Below are 18,987 nucleotides of genomic sequence, written 5' to 3' on the forward strand. Positions count from 1 at the left end.
CGGCAGCAGCCCCGGGGCGCGGGGCCGGACGCGGGGCGAGCTCAGCCTATGGCGGCGCAGCCGGGGCGGGACATCGCCGCCCTCTTGAGCGCAACCCGCGGCGGGGCGGGGCGGGGCAAAGTGGGGCGGGGCGCACCGCGGCCCCGGGGCTCGCCCCGCCCCGCCCCGCCCCGCCCCGCCCCGCCCGGCCGCGCCTCCACTCCCTCCCCGCCCCCTCTGCTCCTGATCCTCGCTGCCGTCTGCGCCTGCTCGCTCCGCCCCGAGGAGCTGGGCTGAGAGCAGGAATGGCGCCGGCATCAGCGTGACAAGCCGTGCAGCAGTCCGCTATGGAGGAGGATCCGGAGCTGGAGAGGTGAGGGGCGGCCGCACTGTGCAGAGGGTCGGGCCGCGGCTTCTCCTTGGCGCTGGGCTGCGCTGTGGGGTTGCGGGGCCTCGGGCCCGGCCCGGTGTCGGCTCCTGGCCTGCAGGGCTCGGCGTGAGCGGCCTGCGCGCTGCTCTGAGCCCTGAGCCTTGAGCTCTTGAGCTGGACGATAGCGTACATCTCTGCGTAATTGTTCCTGTAAGCGTACCTCTGGTGTTACTTAGAGGCGAGAGTGAAAGGTCTTATAAATGGGTGGTTAAAGTTATTTGGTTAATGAAAAGAAGTTGGGGTTTTTGCAAACAGCTGTGTGGAACTGTTACAGTGAGGTGATCCCATGGTTCTGTCTCATAACTTCTAAGGGATGTATCTGAGAGTGCTGGTGGGAAGGCCTGACAAAAAGGACATGGGAGTGCTGCTGGATGACAAGCTGGACATGAGCTGGACATGGCTGCCTTTGCTACCCAGAGAGCCAACTGTATCCTGGGCTGCATCCAAAGCAGCGTGGCCAGCAGGCCAAGGGAGTGATCCTGCCCCTCTGCTCTGCACTGGTGAGGCCACACCTGGAGTACTGCATGCAGATGTGGAGTCCTGAGTACAGGAGAGACATGGAGCTGTTGGAGTGCATCCAGACGAGGGCTACAAAAATGATCCAAGGGATGGAACAGCTCCCTGTGAGGACAGACTGAGAGAGCTGGGGCTGTTCAGCCTGGAGAAGAGAAGGCTGTGGAGAGACCTGAGAGTGGCCTTTCAGTATCTGAAGGAGGGCTGTAAGAAAGAAGGGGACAGACTTTAGCAGTCTGTTGCAGTAGGACAAGGGGACATGGTTTCAAAGTAAAAGAGCTGACATATAGACTGGATGTAAGGAAGAAGTTCTTTTACAGTCACTGTGGTAAGGCACTGGCGCAGGTTGCTCTGAGAGGTGCTGGATGCTCTGTCCCTGGAAGCATTCAAGGCCAGGCTCGATAGGGCTCTGTTCAACCCAATATAGCGCTAGGTGTCCCTGTTTATTTCAGGGGGATTGGAGCAGGTGGCCTTAAGGGTCTCTTCAAATGGAAGTGATTCTATGTTAAGTCACTTCTTTCTGCTTAGATCTGACACATTTTTGAAATTAGATACATGTGATGCCAAGAGAGTGTAATGCTTTCCAAGAAGCCTTTAATTCTTGGTAAGGCACTTCTTTACTCAGATCATCAGTTTAAATATTAAAGCTTCTTTTTATATAGGCATGAATGCTGTTTTTGTGCCACTCCAAGCACTTTTTGCTTGCAGACAGTATTTTGTACTTTCAGTGCTTAAAGGGAGCTTATAAGCAGGAGGGAGACCAACTTCTTACACAGGCAGGTAGTGGTAGGACAGTGGGGAGCAGTTTTAAACTAAAAGAGCAAAGACTTAGGTCAGAGGTTAGGAGGACATTCTTTACTCAGAGTGTGATGAGGCACTGGCATAGGCTGCCTAGAGGAACTGTTGGTGCCCCATCCCTGAGGAGCTCAAGGCCAGGCTGGATGGGACCCTAGCCAGTCTGAGCTGGTGGGTGGCAGCTGGACCTTGGCAGGGAGGTTAAACTAGATGGGATTAAAGATCCCTTCCAACCCAAGCCATTCTGTGATTCTTTGACTCTGCGCTGCCTGCCTTCTGCTGCTGCTGTGGTGGGGTCTTGTGTCCCCATATAGTGGTTAAAACAGGCTCCCCTCTATTCTAGGAACCCCTTCTGGAATTCCATCCTGCTTCAGACTGCTTTGGGATCCACTGTTCTTTCCATGGCAGCGTGTTGGAAAATGGGCATAGAATGATGGGGTCATGAGGCCGTGTTGTAGAGCTGTAACTGTTTTTGCATGTGTTTTTTCAGGTCTGAAGTGAATTTTGTTTCCTAGCATTCCAGACTGGAATCTGCTAAGAGAAGCAGACTCTGCTACTTGTTTGTAATTGTTTAGGAAGAGTCTTCATCCAGCTTGTCCTGTTCTGTCCCTACTGCCCTGTTTTTGTGTGTCTGACTCATGCTTCATCTTGTGTCTGAGGCTTTCTTCACATCAGTAGAAGTGGGAGTCACTGCAGAAGGGGAATGCTGACCTGCAGGCTACTGTGCAGCTGTTGCATACTATGGATTTAAAAAATGAAGTAGTCTTAAAATCAGTAAAGTATTACTGTTCACTGCGTTTTACTGAGTTATTTCCCATTTCACCCAATAACCTTTGTTGGAAAATTGAGCTGGTGTTTTTTCCTCTGAACTTTTCTGGTATGTCAGTGCAGATCCAGACTGTAAGCCAGAGGTATCTTGTGATCCCAAAGTAATCCTGGCGTAAATTCTGTTTGTGTGTAATGATGATGTTAAGGTATATGACCCAATAGGCAGTACTGTAAAGAAAACCCTTACAAATCAGCTACCAGGAACTGTCTGTTTCTGCTGCAAGCATGTGTACTTGCTTTTGCTACTTAATTTCTACTAAATATCCCCACCTCTTTTTTTTTCCCCTTCCTAAATGGTCTTTGTGCTTGGTTTCTGTGTTGGAAGCACAAAAAAAAAAAAAAAAAATGAGGTTCCCCTGGCAGTGTAAAGGCAGAGATTTTATTTTACCATGTATCCAAATTGTTCCACAGTGAAGTCTTTCTCTCACTAGCTATAAATATTTTAGAATCTTATTAGAATTGCCTACTATGCCTGCTTGGAGCATCATCTTGTAAGTGTTTCCTAAAGAAGATACTCTTCTGAGTTCCAAGAAAGACCATTACTGGGTTTTGTAACAAGAGGCCTCTTGTTGAGTTGAGAATTGATAGCCTACTATTTTGCTGCATAGATGTCCTAATTACACTCCTTAATAAGTAAGCTTTGCACCTTGGAGAAATTAACTGACGTTTCTTAGTATTGTTTTCAACATTTAAAATAGAAATGTCATAATTAGGTCATTATTTCCCATTTGTGCCGTATCTCCCATGGCAGAAATTGGTCTGCAAGCTGATATCATTGTTTCAGATGGAGCTGTCAAGAACATCAGCATGGAAATGTCCTGAAAATAGCACTTATGAGGCTGACAAACAGAATATTTAAATGAGCTACAATCTTGATCTGTGAAAAATGAGAACATCAGCATGCCCCGTGTATCTTCAAAGGCAGAGATGCTCTACATTGAGAATTTTGGGGTGTATTTGTATGTGTGTTTGTACTGTGTATTTCTTTATCCTTGCTATGAGTGTTCTGGCTTAGGCTTCTTTTCTGGCATCTCTTTTCATCAATAAGTGTGTGCAGACAGGACAAACTAGCTCATAGGAGTTCATTATGAACAACACTGGCCTTCGTTACTATTCCTCCATTGTAGAAAGCATTATCTTCAGACCTTTGATTAACTGAAGTTCTGGGTGACAATTACTTGGATATAATTAGAACACCCAACATCTGTTCCTGTTTCCAGCCCTACACACGACCAGAAATAAGTTACATTGTCAGCATAACACTATTTTGAGTATACTGATTTTAAAAAGAGCCCTGTTGCTTTCTCTGGATCTTGCAGCTCTCTGCCAGGACCAGGAGTCCAGCAGGTAGGTCTGAGCAGTCAGTGATGTGGGGGTCCAGCAGCGAAGCAGCCTGCCCTTTCAGGTTATGGTATAGACTGCAAGCAGTCAGTGATGCTCTGAGGGTCTTTGGTAGAGCTGCATGTGGTAAGATATCCCTTCTCTTACTTCAGGAGCTGTTGAATGCCAGTATTGCCTTTCTGCTTGCATGTCTGTGTGTTTCAGTAGTGATTGCGTGGTGTGAAGCAATTCCACTAAATACATTGCTGTTGCAGTTCTTTGAGATCTCCAATAAGACAATGGCATAAGCAGCAATGGCAGGGTTAGTTAACTTGTGTGCTTGCAGAGGCCTAACAGCAGCAGGAGGCTTTATACACAGCTCTGCTCCAGCTCCCCTACCCCTGGTGCCACCAGCTCCCAGTGGCCCAAGGCAGTGCAGGGCACCAGGAACCCAAGGCCAAGACTGGAAAGATGAGCATCTCCTTCCTGGTGTCCCATTGCAGTGACTCGGTGCTGCAGCATCTTTGGGACTGAAGGATGTTGCTGTCTGGGATATGGGACATGTTGTGAGATGGTGAGAAGGAGCATTTCAAGGTTGCACAAGGCTTATTATGGGATATTTAGGGAAGAAACCAAAGTTAGGGAAAGGGGTTGATATAAGTGATTCAGGGAGGAGTGGAAAAATAAATGAGTAAGGGAATAAAAAGGACTGGTCACCTGTGAACAGGCTGCTGGTAGTTACACGTGCTTGGTCATGCCCTATGCTTGAACAGCACAGTCTGTCCTGCCTGAAATTCCTTTCCAGCCCTTTCCTGGTTGAGGAATCTGTTCTATGGGGCTGTGAGTGCAGTACCTGGAGTCAGAGCAGGGTTGGAGGGACGTTGTGTGTGTGGTGCCAGCAGCCGTGTTGGAACCAAGAGCTGGTGGGTTGCTGCCAGCACCTGGGGAGGCTGGAGTGGGTGACACTGGATGGTAGCCACTGCAGTGAGAAAGGGACCCACATGCCTGCAGTGTATGTATGTGCCTGCTGGGCACAGATTTTCAACTTTGCAAGTTGGATTTGGGGCACAGAGCTGTGAGGCTCTCCCAGGCTGTTGAACCTAGCATGATGTATTTTCCCCTTACAGTTTTGTCTATAATTAAAAGCATTTGATGGTCTCTAGTTATGTGGTGTTTTCATCGCCTGTAGCTATAGTTCTTATTTCAGTTTATAAGTTTGCTTTTTCAGAAGAATGATGAAGCCCAGTCCCTGAATGAAGAATAGAAAACAGATGTAATTTTGCCTGACTTTGAAGCTTAATATTCTCCCATTCTTAGGACATGTGCACTTTATAATGCAAATTGTTAGAGTTTGTGAGGTGGAAGCTTTGCCTGTGGCCTTGGAATATAGATGACAAAGTCTCATCCTTCAGAAATGTAAAGAGATCTTGGACAATACTCATGAAGATATAAAGCATTTGTACACCTTCACTCTCACGCTACTGTATTGTTTAGCAAAATGTGATTGCTCAAGAAGAACTGCCACAAGTTCAAAGTAGTGCTTGCTATCCTTGCTATGAAAGGTGCCAGAATGATTACTGTGCTCTTTAATATGCTCCTGCCTTTCGTTTTCCACTCCTGATTTCCATCCCTTTATTTTCTTCTCATGTGAAAGCTGTGTGCTTGGAGCTGAATCTGCTGGCTGCAGGAATGCTTCAGTTGTAACCACACTGTAAAAATGAAGATGGCAAGGAATGCTGAGTCCCAAGAGGCCTTTAAAAGCAAAGTAAAAACCCTGTTTGCATAGCTTTTAACTTACTTATGCAGAGAATGTGGGTTCAGTGAGTGGAATCACATCATTTCAAAGATGATCTGAGCATTTTTTCCCTTGGTCTGTGCACATCAGAAGGTCTTTGTAAAGATGCAGTGATTAGGCATAATAATAATAGTAAAAGGCAGTATTATGCCATAACTTCTGTTGCAGCTGAAGATGTTGACTTCAGGTTGCTGAGGCAGATGCCAAGTCAGTCTGATCTGTGATATAAACATTGCAAAGTATTATCTCATATGCCTTATAATTCCTACCCAAGTTAATAGAATTGATGTCACCATATTAGTTTACTCTGATGTTTCCACTAAAGTTGAACTGCAGCTGTGTAAAATATTTATGTGTGTGTTTTATTACTGTTTTATGGCTGAAATGCTTTGGTTTATGATTTTTTAAATAAAATAATGGCAGATAGAGAGGCTTTTAATCTGACAGCTATACAGATTTCTTACAATCACATCTGGCAGCTACAGTAGTAACAGTGAGGAGCTTTTTTCCTCTTTCCTGCCCTTTGTCTGGTGCTTCTGTTTGAAGGCTCAGGACAGGCTTTCAGAGGCCGCGTGCTCCTGCTGTGCTCCCTCTGAGCCAGTTCATGCTGCTCAGGTGGTAAATTCTAAGTCTGGAGAGAAAAATGCATTTTGCCTTGACTTCACAAAGTGTGTGACATCTGCTACGTTTTGGTGGCTGAGCCTGCGTTTCTTACAGTTCTTGCAGTATTGGGGCATTGCGGTGCCACGTCTCTCTGCTCTCACCTGGGAATGCCGCTGTACCTGGCTAGGTTGAGAGGGCAGTGCTGCATCTAGGTGCAAATAACTCTGACACAACAGCTTACTGTGCTGATACTCCATTTCCTTGAGTGAGCAGATGTGCTGAATGTTGTTGTGGTGAAATATGTGCTTAAAAATGGACTTGAAGTACCCCAAGCATAGCTGCTGCTCAGATCATACTGATAACCTTGGAGGCAATTCTGTGAGAGACCTTAAGCCAATGTGCCATTGATAGATGAGTGAATGGACAAATTACACAACAATTCTTGGTGCATTTCCCTGCTGTTGTTTCTGTGGGCTCTTTATTTTGCAAACCCTTCAAATGCAAGTTGTAGTCTGTGAGTATCTGTGTATCTGCCTGGCATAGATCTCTTTTTTTGGATGGAATTGTTTCCCCTTCAAATGAAGGACTATTCAGACAGATAGGTTGGTCAAGGATTATTTCTATGCTCTTTGAGGATCGATGGCAGATTCCAGAAGTTTGTTTAGAAATCTTCAGTTAAAATGGTACTTGCTGTAAATTGCTCTGAAGTCAGGAAATACTTCAATGACAGATTGCTTAAGTGTAAAATTTGACAGCTCTGCTTGCGGTTCTGCACAGGTAGCTGTACAAAGAGTGGCTGTATCTTGGTGCATATTACTCTGTACCCATTTAGCACCAGTTTGTTTTCTCTTACCAGGAAAAAGCAAAACATGACCAAAAGCAATACAGAAGAAAACGTGTGTACATATAAAATGTCACCAACCAGTCCTAATGAATCGAGCTGGGAAAATTTATGTTAGGACCATAGCAAATTGAAGAGGGATAGACTTTGACTGACTGCTGTGTGGCTGCATCAAGTTTTTTTGTTAGGTACTGAAGGAAATGCGTTACTATTTAGTTTTAATTCCTATGCATTTTATTTCATTCACGTACAGTGTATGCAATTAAAGCTAAGAGCTTTTGTGTTTTCTGTGCAGACTTCAGTAACCTAAATGGTAACAAACAACTGTGTTAGATGTTTAAAGCCCTGCAATATTTCCTCACGTAGACCTGCCATAGAAGCTGCTTGCTTTTTGTCTTGGCTCTGCTGCTTCTGTTGGATGATGAGCCTTGAATTGTCTAATCTCCGTTTTGGCTTGACATCAGAAATTATACTCAGGGTTTTTTCTTTTTTGTAATCTGTTACAGCAAAGCAGCAGAATCCTAGGATGCTGCGAGTGCCGTAACATCGTGATAGGGCATGGATTCTTTGCACCTTGAGTTGAAGGCTCAAGAACTCGCACCTTTCTTTTCTTGCACTAGGTGAATGCTGATGCTCTTGGTTGCCTTGATGCCAGCGGCCATCCTGCCACACTACAGCTGGGAGAGCTGAGCAGTACATACCCTCTCAGTTACCTCCTGCTTTTAATTCCTTGAGCCTTCAGTCCTACCCATATCAGTGCTGCTGATGCTTAGCTTCATGCTGTGAGTTATAGCCAGGTGCATAGCTCTCCTATTCTGTCTAACAGTTCTCACTGGGTGGCATCTATATTGCTTACAGTTAACTAACCCAACTGTTAGCTTATGCATCCAATTTATGAAATAAATGACTCATTTTATCTCCTTATTGGCTTTCCCATTAACTTCAACCATGTAATGTCAAACAGTTATTAAAGTTTTATTTGAAATTGAAATTAACGTGTAAAGAAAACTGAAAAGATTGACACTGCAGGAATTAGCTACAACTTGAGTAAGTTGCATTCTCCAATGACTTTTTAAGTGAGCATGGTTATTTAATTGCTTTAGTGTTAATCTGGCTGGTTTGTACTGGAAGATCAGGGTAATGTAAAGGCCTTTTTGAATGGCAGCTGTTAATAAGCAGAGACGAGCTCCTTTCTTCCACCACTGAACCACAACTGGTACAGTTTAACAACTGGTAGAAATATGTCAGCTGGCTGCTTGGTATTTTGCTGGTGTCGTCTAATTGGGTTTGAAACAGATCTGCTATGCTTGGAGGACTTGAGGAAGAAACAAAGTTGACAGCAGGGGAGAGTGTTCCCAAAAACCTTGGGGACTGTGCTTTTTAGAGTAGTGTACCAGTTCCATGCACTTTATTTCTACTCTTGAATTGAAATCAACGTTGCAGTTGTTGTGTTTCCAGCATTTCCTTTTTCTTCCCTGTAATGAATTAAACAAAAAAGCTTTCCACTTTATTTACGTAAGTGTGTGAAGTAGTAAGTTCTTGTTTTCCTCAAGTGGTAACTCCTCTTCTCCTCGTGTTTAGGAAGGCTGTGGAAGAGTTACTGAAGGAAGCAAAACGTGGGAGAACCAGAGCTGAAACAATGGGAGCGATGGGCTGGTAAGTTGTGCCAAAGGAAGTGAATGACTGATGCCAAAATAGATTTTGTATTTAATGGGTGACAGAAGTCTTTGTGTTTTAATTTGCATCATGTTTAAATATTTTCTTCACCCAGGTATTAATTTGTCTGGGCAAAATTAGAGCCCCAATAATAAAGAAGCCGAAGAAAATTCTGCCAGCATAAAATTGCTTGGCTGAATGTGTTGAAGGCAAAGTAATTGGAGAGCTGGGTGTCGCATCTGGAGTGGTATTGCCTTACTACCATAGATTGAATTATGTTGTGAAGTTTAGATCTGAACTCTATGAGTCTTTATATATATGAATATATCTATATATATATGTTACTTTCATACTGGCCATATGTTACTTGGTTGGATCCTGCTTAAATTAAAAACATTGATAGCACAGAAAAAGAAGCCTTAGCCTCAAACAATAAAAATAATAAATAATAATAAATAATTTCCTCTAGCAGAGAATCCATGTATAAATTTCAGCTAAAAAATGAACTGAATCTATAACCTGGCTTTTGGAAGGAGACCTTTTTTTATAAGTACTAAAAAAATCTATAACGCTGAGGCTAAGTTGTATAGCAAGTGGGGAAAAAGGTATCAGTATTTAAATCCAACGTGAAATATGATGGTAGATCTCCAGTGCAATATTTCAGGTTTTACAGGTAGATTATAATGGAATATAATGAATATAATTGCAATGAAAGAAAAAATAACATGGTGAAAAGAGTCATTCATCTTAAAATAATGTATCTGACTTTGATAAGAGGCTGGCTGTTGGATCTAGGGATGTTCACACAAGCAATACACCAATTGAGTGTGGTAAACTCATTTGTAGATAGGGTCTGGCTTCCTCTACCAACAGCACTGCAAGATAAGCCTGTGCTGGTTGTGAATTTCTTGGCTGATTTGTTAGCTATGTTTGTTTTAGCAGCTCTGAAGAGATGAAAATTGTCTTGCTCAAAAAAGACAATCCTTTATGTTTTCTAGACAAATTTTGTGTGTGTGTATTTCACCCAATATTTCTGCTAGGGATGCAATTTACACCCTTTATAGGAGAATAATTAAATTGATTTAATCCCCCAGAGTGGCTACAGTTTTTCTAACGCACTTGTCCTCTGTGAGCTTTGCCAATTTACCAGGTAAACCTATTGCAGATAATTAGCGCTATAAAGTGTTGTATGCACCCAAACATTTGCAAGTTAATTCCAGATGTGGAGGATTTCTTCTGGAAGATACTCTGGCATCCCTCCCTGACTTTGCTACAGTTTGTGCAGCCTGGAATATCTTCCTGGAGTGTGCGTGGGCCTCTACTCCTGGCTATTTCTTATTCCTTGTCTGTGTGAGAGCAGAGGTCCCACACAGCTATGGTTATTGGCACGGGGGTTAACATGTGGCTTACAAACACCCGATGCCCAGAGGCATAGCAGAGGGTGCCCTGTTCTTTGGAGTAGCAGTTTGTTGGGCCAGAGTTGTGCTCAAGACGTAGGAGAAGAGGATTGCCACAAAGGCTTCAGAAAGAGGAGAGCTATTGACATGACGTTTGGCACAGTGATAACCTGAGATTGTTGAAGTAAGGATCTTTTTAACTGTGGAGAAATGTAAGAATAGCTGTACTTTAGTGACTGAAATGAGGGATCCATCTCTGCATTGTCCTGTCTCCGTCAGTGACCAATAATTAGGGTCTAGGAAATGGGATAAGAATTATATGAGAAAATAGCAGTACATCCTCAGTATGCAGTTCCAGCTTCTAACAGCCTGCAGCTCAGGATATTCTGCATTGACAGGTGATATTTTTGCATATGACAATTCTCTCAAAGAGAGAAAAATCTTTGGAGACTGTACTAAGCTGAGCATTGCAGTGCAGCAAAATACCATCATATGTAAACATCATTAAACAGTAAATCCCAAAGGGCTTCAGGGATTACATCCAGTACTGATGTATACACTTGCAACTGTAAACTACTGAAAAGAATATAGCTGCTGTTCTGAGCTTTGTGGATGCTAAATGAAGTGAACATGAAAATATATGTTAAAAGACCAAATCCAGGAAAGCATAAACTGGTAGAAGCAAACAGATGAGATCATCACCAACTTGATTAAAGCACAGTCTTGATGGGTAGAACACAAATCCTCCCTTCTTTGCCAAACTCAAAATGATTACAGGTGTGGTTCACACACAAAGACCTTGGGATTACCTCAGTCTTTTGTCATGGGAGTCTTGGAGGAGCAATGTAGAACCCCTGGAAAGATCTACCATAAGGCCATCAATCCTGCATAGGCACTGGACAGTGAAAGTAACTGGACCTATGGAAAGAAGATTGGTTTTGCCATCTTTTCTTTGGATGAGGAGAAGCAAATGCAGCTGCTGCTCATACTTCACAGATTCCAGTTTATGTTGTTTTCAGCAGCTGTTGGATATAGGGAATTATATGTCAGTGATATTTGACAGGAATTAGTTAATAAAGGGAAGTGTGTGTCAAGGTGCTGTTCACAGAAAACTGTTGTGCATACCATTACAAAGGAATAGAGTCTCCTGGTGGGTGTTGCTGGAAGCAAAACCTTAGCCAGCAAGCCTCTGAACACTGCTTTGGGACTGCTTTCAGATCTATACAACTGCTCCATTACTGTTCACAGTGATTAATTCTCCACAGCTCAAGTACAGTGCTTAAAGAAGATCCCCAGGTATCCCTACCTAGCTTTTTGTAGTCTCCTCATATGATGTGGATAGTCAGTTGCTGTTTTGATGCTTGCGATTCAAGCTCAGACATAGTGTAGCTGACAGTCAGGAGAAAGATGTGTGAAGTGGTTGTCCTTCAGCCCAGCTCCAAGACAACAGTTCAGCCTTCAAAATATAGGACAGTGTTGCTGGTTATTACTTCCAGTTTGAGAATGTTTTGTCTCTGTTAGGTTGCCTCACAAGTTTTCTGTGGATAGTGTGGGTAGATGCTGCAACCTATGTGATTTAGGTCCTGTTAGAGGGGAGGCTTGTCCCAACACGGAGATGGGCACTGACACTGAGCAAAAGCTTTATGCAGAAGAGTTACTTGACACTAGTGGATATGTGTATTGGGTTTACATGGCAAGATTTTGGTGGAATGAGGTGAGGGGACTCTGAGAGTGGCCTCTGTGAGCAGAACTCAGCAGCTGCCCAATGTCAGAGGAGGAGTTCCAAGAGATGTGCCACTCGTGGGGCCCCATGCTGGAGCAGTGTGTTCCTGAAATGATAGGCTCTGTGATACAGAGCCGTGTTGGAGCTGTGCTGGAAGAGCTGCAACCTATGGGAATCCCATGCAGGATCAGAAGGATGGCATCCTGCAGAAGGGACCCTACTTGGAGTGGAGGCAGAGTGACCATGAAGGAGCAGCATAGGCGAGCATTAGGGACTGACTGCTGCCCCATTCCCCTGTGCTTTTTGGTGGGAGGAGGTAGGGGAGGGTGGATGGGAGGAAGGTGGTTGTAGTTTCCTTTTTGTTCTCACTACTCTTGTTTGTTATTGATTGCCAATAAATTAATTTCCCTTACACTGAGTTTGTTTTACTGGTGTCCTTGTCTGAACCTGTGAGCTTTTTCATCACATTTTCTCCTCCTGTCCTGTTGAGGAGAGGAAGTAAGAAAGTAGTGCTGGTGCTAGGGTATCTGCTGGCCTTAAACTGCCACAACATGGGCTGCATGAGCTCTCGGTTAAGAGATCTAGCTGATTGGCACCACACTTTACTTAAGATTGCTGGTGTGTAGGTCCATGAAAGATTTGTTCAAGAAATATTAGATGTTGTTTGTTGCTTTTATGTTACTGACTCTTGAGCATTGACTTGTTCCTTGGATGTTCTAAAGATTCTTGCTCTTAGCACTACATTATTACTAGTTCTTTCAGTCATCCATTCATATGTGCTTTCTGGCCACAGTGATTCTTGTGATGCTGTAGAACCTGCTGCTGATGTGTCTGGTTCAAACATGAGTGGACCTAATCACAGGAAAGAAAATGTGTAGGGGAAAGGAGGATCCTCTTCTGAAGATTTTCATGTGAAGATGAAGAGTAGGTAACTTAACTTTCTGTGATGCTGTTAGGATTATGTGATTTTTGAGATGAGAAAAGACATTAGAGCAGCTGTCTGGAAGTTAATGCTTGAAGAACCAGCTGGATCCAAGATGGGAAGTTAGGGACAAATAGAGTTGGAACACTTGAAATAGATAAATGTATTACAAAGTTGTAGAGGTTGGAAGGGACCTCTGGAAATCATGTAGTCCAACCCCATGCTAAAGCAAGCTCCCTGGATTGCACAGGAAAGCATCCAGCTGGATTTTGAATATTTCCGGAGTAGGAGGCTCCACAGACTCTGTCTGCAGCTTATTTCTCTGCTCCGTCGCCTCTGAAGTAAAGTTGATCTTTCTTCTGTTCATATGAAGCTTCTTGTGTTCCAGTCTCTGCCCATTTCCCCTTGTGTCACTGCACACCACTGAGAAGAGCTTGGCCCCATCCATTTAACTCTGGTCCTTTAATATTTGTAAGCATTAATGAGATCCTTTCTCGGTCTTATCTTCTCCATGCTGAACTGCCCCAAGTCTCTCAACCTTTCCTCGTATGGAAGACGCTCCAAGGCTCCAGTCATCTTTGTGACCCTCCACTGGATTCTCTCTAGAAGTTTTCTGTCTTGAACTGGGAGCCCAGAACTGGACACAGCACTCCTGATGTGGCCTCACCATGGCAGTGCGGAGGAGGAGAACCACCTCCCTACACCTGCTGGCCACACTGTTTGTAACGCACCCCAGGATCCCATTTGCCTTCTTGGCCAAAGGGCCACACTGCTGGCTCATGGCCAACCTGCTGCCCAACAGAACACCCAGGTCCTTCTCTGCAGAACTCCTTTTCAGCGGGTCAGACCCCAACCTGTGCTGATGCATGCAGATATTCTTGATTCATCAGAAGATGATTGACACAGACAGGGTATCTTACAATGCTATATCTGGGGATTTGCATTGTGTGTCTTCAGGTAGAATCAAGCTATAAGCTCAGATTTTCTTACAGGTTTTGTCAATGCTATGTATGTAATTCATAAGCTTCCTAACAGCAGTGGAGTTAGGTCTCATTTTAAGGGCTTTTTCCACTTTGAGAATGTCAGTCAAAATACTGCAAAAGTGACTATGGGGACACATTCTGGAGACTAATTTTAATTTCTTTTTCTTCTGGTGTATGGACCTGTTCTTCAAGGATCCTGGCATCAAGTGAATTAAGGCTGAACTGACTTCCTAAAATAAGATATGGAAAACAGGATATTTTGGGATGGCTTGTTCAGCTCTGCGTTGTCAGAGCAGATGAAATTGTAACAAGTAGATAAATGTTGGAAGCATTAAATTATTTTTAGCTCTCTTTCTTGCAGAGTACTTCTGAGATTAGTTTCATGCCTATATATAGTTTTCTGCCCAACCAATACCAAATCAATTGGCCAGAAACATTGCAGAATGTGAAATAATAAGGATAAGAAAGATTTGAGGGCATAGGAACGGAGATACACTATGTTACATCTTGTCTTTGAATGAGTGTTGTGTCATTATGCAGGAACACTGCGATGTGATTCCACAGCATCTTTTTCATTGAATATGAAGATGTGAAGGAATGAGGCACAGATGAACACTGTGACATAAGTATTTTAAACTGTTATAACCAGAGCACAGGTTCCCATGCAAAGTCCTGCCAGGTGCCAAGACCGTATGTAAGAGTTTGCAGTGTGGTTCCAGGCAGCCTCTTTTGTGAGATCCCTTGTGAAAGCACAGCAGCCTAGATTACTTGCTTTGGAAAACTGCTCTGGTAGAACAACCTCCAGCTGCTTTTTGTGCCTTCAGTCATTATTCTTTTAAATACTGTATTTTCCATGGTAATTTGGAAGTGGTAGTAATGTTTCTCTAAGTTCATGCACAAAAAACTGTTTCCTTGAAAGATCTGATGATCTGTATACTGAGGCTGACTGTGCCAAGCCTGTTTGACATGTTCTGTTACACAGCAGAAGGGAGACTGGCAGTGTACTTCAGCATCTTAAGCAGCATTAGTGAGTTTTACTGAAAAGAAGCCATAATGTACACTTGTGTACTGAACTACTGTGCTAAACTTGATGGCAGGCATTGGCTGAAAAGTAAGATGATTATTAAATAGAAGTTGACTGAAAACATCAAAAGGGAGAGTAAAAATTGATGTATGTATGCAAAGATGGTTTGTGTCTCTTTTTCTTGCTTAAACTGTGAAGTTGCCATTTCATCACTGCATAGCAGAGAAATCTGGGGGGATGTAAGACTTGTCTTTGGAGGGAGATGGGATTCTTTGTGTAAATACAGCAGGTAAACTGTTACACTGAGTGAATGCTTTGCTGCAAAACTGAGTCTGTTTTGTGAACTAGATTGCTTTAAAATTATAGTGTGCGTTCATGGTCATGCCTGCAGTTCTGCTTCAGGCAAGCTTGAGTTTGGCACCTTAATGCTCTTTTAACGCCTTCATTTACTTATTCGAAGCTTTTGCAGTTTGTTCTGTGGCACAGTTCATAGCCAGGAGATTGTGATCCACCATGCATAGGCTGCGCTTTCTTCCCGATACTTCCTAATTTACATGGAGGGCAAAGCTGTTGCATTGAGCACTGCAGGAACAGAAGTGCAGCAAGCCAAAGGCTTGTCTTCAGGAGTGTGCTAATAGAAGTATTCTACAATTTTCTTACCTTCAGAAATGCTGTAAAGGACATGAGTGAGTTAATAATACAGTTCTTTTTGAATTTTCATCATTATGTACATGGCGTATATATATGTAAACGTTTTGGACTTATGAGTGTGCATGTGTAGTGTTTCTCATATGCCATAATCTCATTTATTTTCAAGACTTAATGGCAGAGTACGTTTTGTTAAAGTCTGAGGTCAGTGAAACTGATGTTTCTCTTCAGTGCCATGACTTACTGCTGCTCCATGAAAACCCAGGGGCTCGTTCTTTATCACTGTGATAGTGAATTAATGGCATCTCTTAACTGACCCTGAATTCCTGCGTTTCTCATCAGTTTTCATTCTTAGTATAGCTCAGGCAGCACTCCTAGTGCCAAAAAGAAATAAATACTTCAGCAAAATGGATTTATTTAGGGCAGACTATCTCATTCTGGTGCTATATATGTTAGTGCTTAATCAGTACATTGGCTTTTAAGAAAAGGAAGAGGAAAGAGACAAATGTAAAATAATTTGTACCTTAATGCACCCAAGAGAAAGCTTCTCGGTAGGAAGCATTGAGATACAACAGTTCAGTGCTGGCATAAGACATACAGAGGACTTGAATGTTGGCCGGTGTTTGCGTAGCATGGCATTTTTGTTTGCCATGTTCTTAGCTGACGTAGCTTGAAATGGAAACACTCTTCTACTGATAAATATTAGCTGTGTACTTGCACTCAGTAATACACCTAATACATAATGACTGTCTCCTTGGTTTACAGAACATCTACACAAAGCATCTTAATTATTATTTTTCTTTAAGCTAGATTTGACCTCACCGTGGACTTGCAGTACTTGAAAGGAGCTTATAATCAGGAGGAAGGCCAACATTTAGCATGGGCAGAAAATGATAGGGCAATGGGGAGCAGCTTTTACACTAAGCAAGGGGAGATTTAGATTAGATGTTGAGGGGAAATCCTTTACTCAGAGGGTGGTGAGGCACTGGCACAAACTGCCCAGAGTGCTGTGGGTACCTGGAGGTGCTGAAGGCCAGGCTGGATGGGGCCCTGGGCAGCCTGAGCTGGTGGGTGGCAGCCCTGCCCATCTGTTGGAACTAGATGATCTTTCAGGTCCTTTCCAATCCAAGGCATTTTTTTACTCTATGAAAATAATGTAGATTTATATGGATAAAATCTACAAGGCTCTAAACTAACCATGATGTCAAAATGTCAAGAAACATATAGCAGAAATGAAACAATTTGGTTGTTTAATGCATAGTTCTAAAATGGCTCTAAGTTCTTTGAGGGCAAGAACAAGTAGTGCTTAATAGGCAGATCTAAAATAAATACAGTGTCCAGTTCAAAGGCATATTCAAAGCTGTATTGTTTTCATTCCATTCTCTAAGAGATGAAAAATTGGGAATAAGTAGTGTAGAACTGATACCAGGAAGATAAATGCAGTATAGAGTATGTGTTTACTAAAACAGGTAATAAATTATGTGCAATGAGGAAAAAAAAAAGTTGGAAACAATGGGAAATAATTGACTACATGTCTTTTCTATTCAAAAAAAAAGAAATAAAATATTTTGTTTGATGGTTGCTAATGTAGGTTAAAATTTGCATGCCTCCTTTATGTGTTTGATTCCTAAAGTTATTTGGGTTCTTCATGCAGATGTTTCTTTTACTTTCTAAATATTTCAGATATTTCAATATTTTATTTCATCTACTACAGTCAGCATTATAGTCTTGTAAAACATTCTCATTTGACTTAGAATGTTACTAAATATTTGATTCCTGAATAGCTAAGTTAAGCACTGACAAACAAATATATTGTCACCTTACAAGCAGTGTGGTAAACATGAGCACTGCCCCATCTGCTTCCTGCTGCCTTGTGAAAATCATGGATTTTCATAGCATTGAAGTAAAATAACCTTTATTCTACAAAATAAGGTAAAGGAAGAAGGGAGACAACCTTGAGTGTATCCTTCTGTACTGAGAGTTTACACTAGGTGGCATGCAAGGAAAGCCAAAATACGAACGTGTCTTAAAGTTATTGAAGTTAAACTCTGTTTTGTCTCAGGATGTTTTTATCTTGTCTTTTGATTGCTTTTATATGTCTTTCAGGTTGAAATGTCCTCTTGCTGGTGCAAACAAAAGATTTCTTATTAATACCATCAAAAACACATTACCGTCTCAGAAAGAACAAGACCAAGAACGTGAGCAAAAGGAAGTCAGCAAGGAGCCAGAGCCAAACAAAAGCAGGAAAGAAGAAAAACCAAAGAAACACAGAATTCACCCATACACACCCAGCTTTCAGTCCAGAAGGAGAGTCAGCTACTCTCCCCCTAGGCACCGAAGCAGGAGCCAGCACACAAAGGATAAGTATGAAAAGCGATCTAGCAAACGATGAAGAGAGGTGAATATGTGTTGTTACAAGCCAAGAATGTCATTAGACATCAGACTGCAGGGATGTTTAGGTCTTTTCAGAATGAGATTCTGTTCAGAATAGGTTTTTGAACTGGTTTCTTGTGTGAGAAATAGTTAGAGGTAGCTTTATAAAATCTTTCTTCGGGACCTTTAAGAGAAAAGTGAAGTGCAGCATAAATCTTTCAGTTCTCTGAGAACAGACATTCCCTTCCCTTTGCTCCCTTCCTCTCTCCCTTTCTGGCTAAGCTTAGGGTCTTGGTAATGGAGCATAATATGTGTGTCACTGTCTGATACAATTTATTTAGTCATATTATCCTTTTGGAAATAAATTTAAATTAAGCTTAAGTCTATCTATAGTATAAAGTTAGCAGAACTTCTTTGCTGCTTAACCAATTGAGAAGTTTTGCTTGTTTAGATTAATTTAGCTTTATAGTATCTGGAAGAAAGGAAAATCGGTCAATGCCTGGCCAAGCACGTACGTTTTGTATAGAATATGGGAGTTTGGTTTCTTTAGACAGTATAAAAAGAACAGATTTTAAGTGGGCAACACTAGTTTTGCTTTCCAGGAAAGACTACTACAAAATACTGGTCTTGTGTGTTGTATATTCACAAACCTATCATTGATAATAATGAATGTTACCCCTAAAAAGCCATAAATGCAATAATTGTCTCTGTTTAGACTTCCCGGTGTAAGGAAGTAGTTTGAACAGTGTGTTGTCATGGTGCTTTCAAAACAAACCTTGAAGACAAAATGATCATGTCTCTGTCCACTGCTAAGAAGTTTCCAAGTAAAAGTGTAGAACTAGAAATGCAGAGATGTTTAAAAACAATCAAATGCTCACTTTCCAAAACTGTATGGCAATTCTTTTGTAGTACAGTTCTTAAGCTTGTGACTTTGAGCATGTACAATATACATCAGCATATTCCATGTCCTTTTTTGTTTGTTTTCCAGTAACAAACTTCTGTGTGAAATATTTTGTATTTTGGATGTTCTCAGAAGTATGTTTGTTTTGAACATAGGTTTTGGTTTCCGAGTGTGTTGACAATAAAATTTCAATTGTTCATTAAAAGTGCTTCGTGATATTTATGGTGTTTGTAAGTTTCTTAATTGAATTGGGCCT

At 42.3% G+C, this 18,987-nt stretch overlaps 1 protein-coding gene across 1 annotated transcript; it reads left to right on the forward strand.

Annotated features, from left to right (window-relative positions):
* Positions 1 to 237: 237 nt before the first annotated feature.
* Positions 238 to 18,949, forward strand: POLR1D (RNA polymerase I and III subunit D). Its single transcript, XM_042868111.1, has 3 exons — positions 238 to 352; positions 8,686 to 8,760; positions 17,564 to 18,949. Exons 1-3 carry the CDS (start codon positions 327 to 329, stop codon positions 17,847 to 17,849), a joined length of 387 nt encoding a protein of 128 aa, XP_042724045.1. The 5' UTR covers positions 238 to 326; the 3' UTR covers positions 17,850 to 18,949.
* Positions 18,950 to 18,987: the final 38 nt, after the last annotated feature.

This window comes from Lagopus leucura, unplaced genomic scaffold (genome assembly GCF_019238085.1).
Source record: "Lagopus leucura isolate 7727_CA_CO unplaced genomic scaffold, USGS_WTPT01 Super-Scaffold_100001, whole genome shotgun sequence".
NCBI classification, from domain to species: Eukaryota; Metazoa; Chordata; class Aves; order Galliformes; family Phasianidae; genus Lagopus; species Lagopus leucura.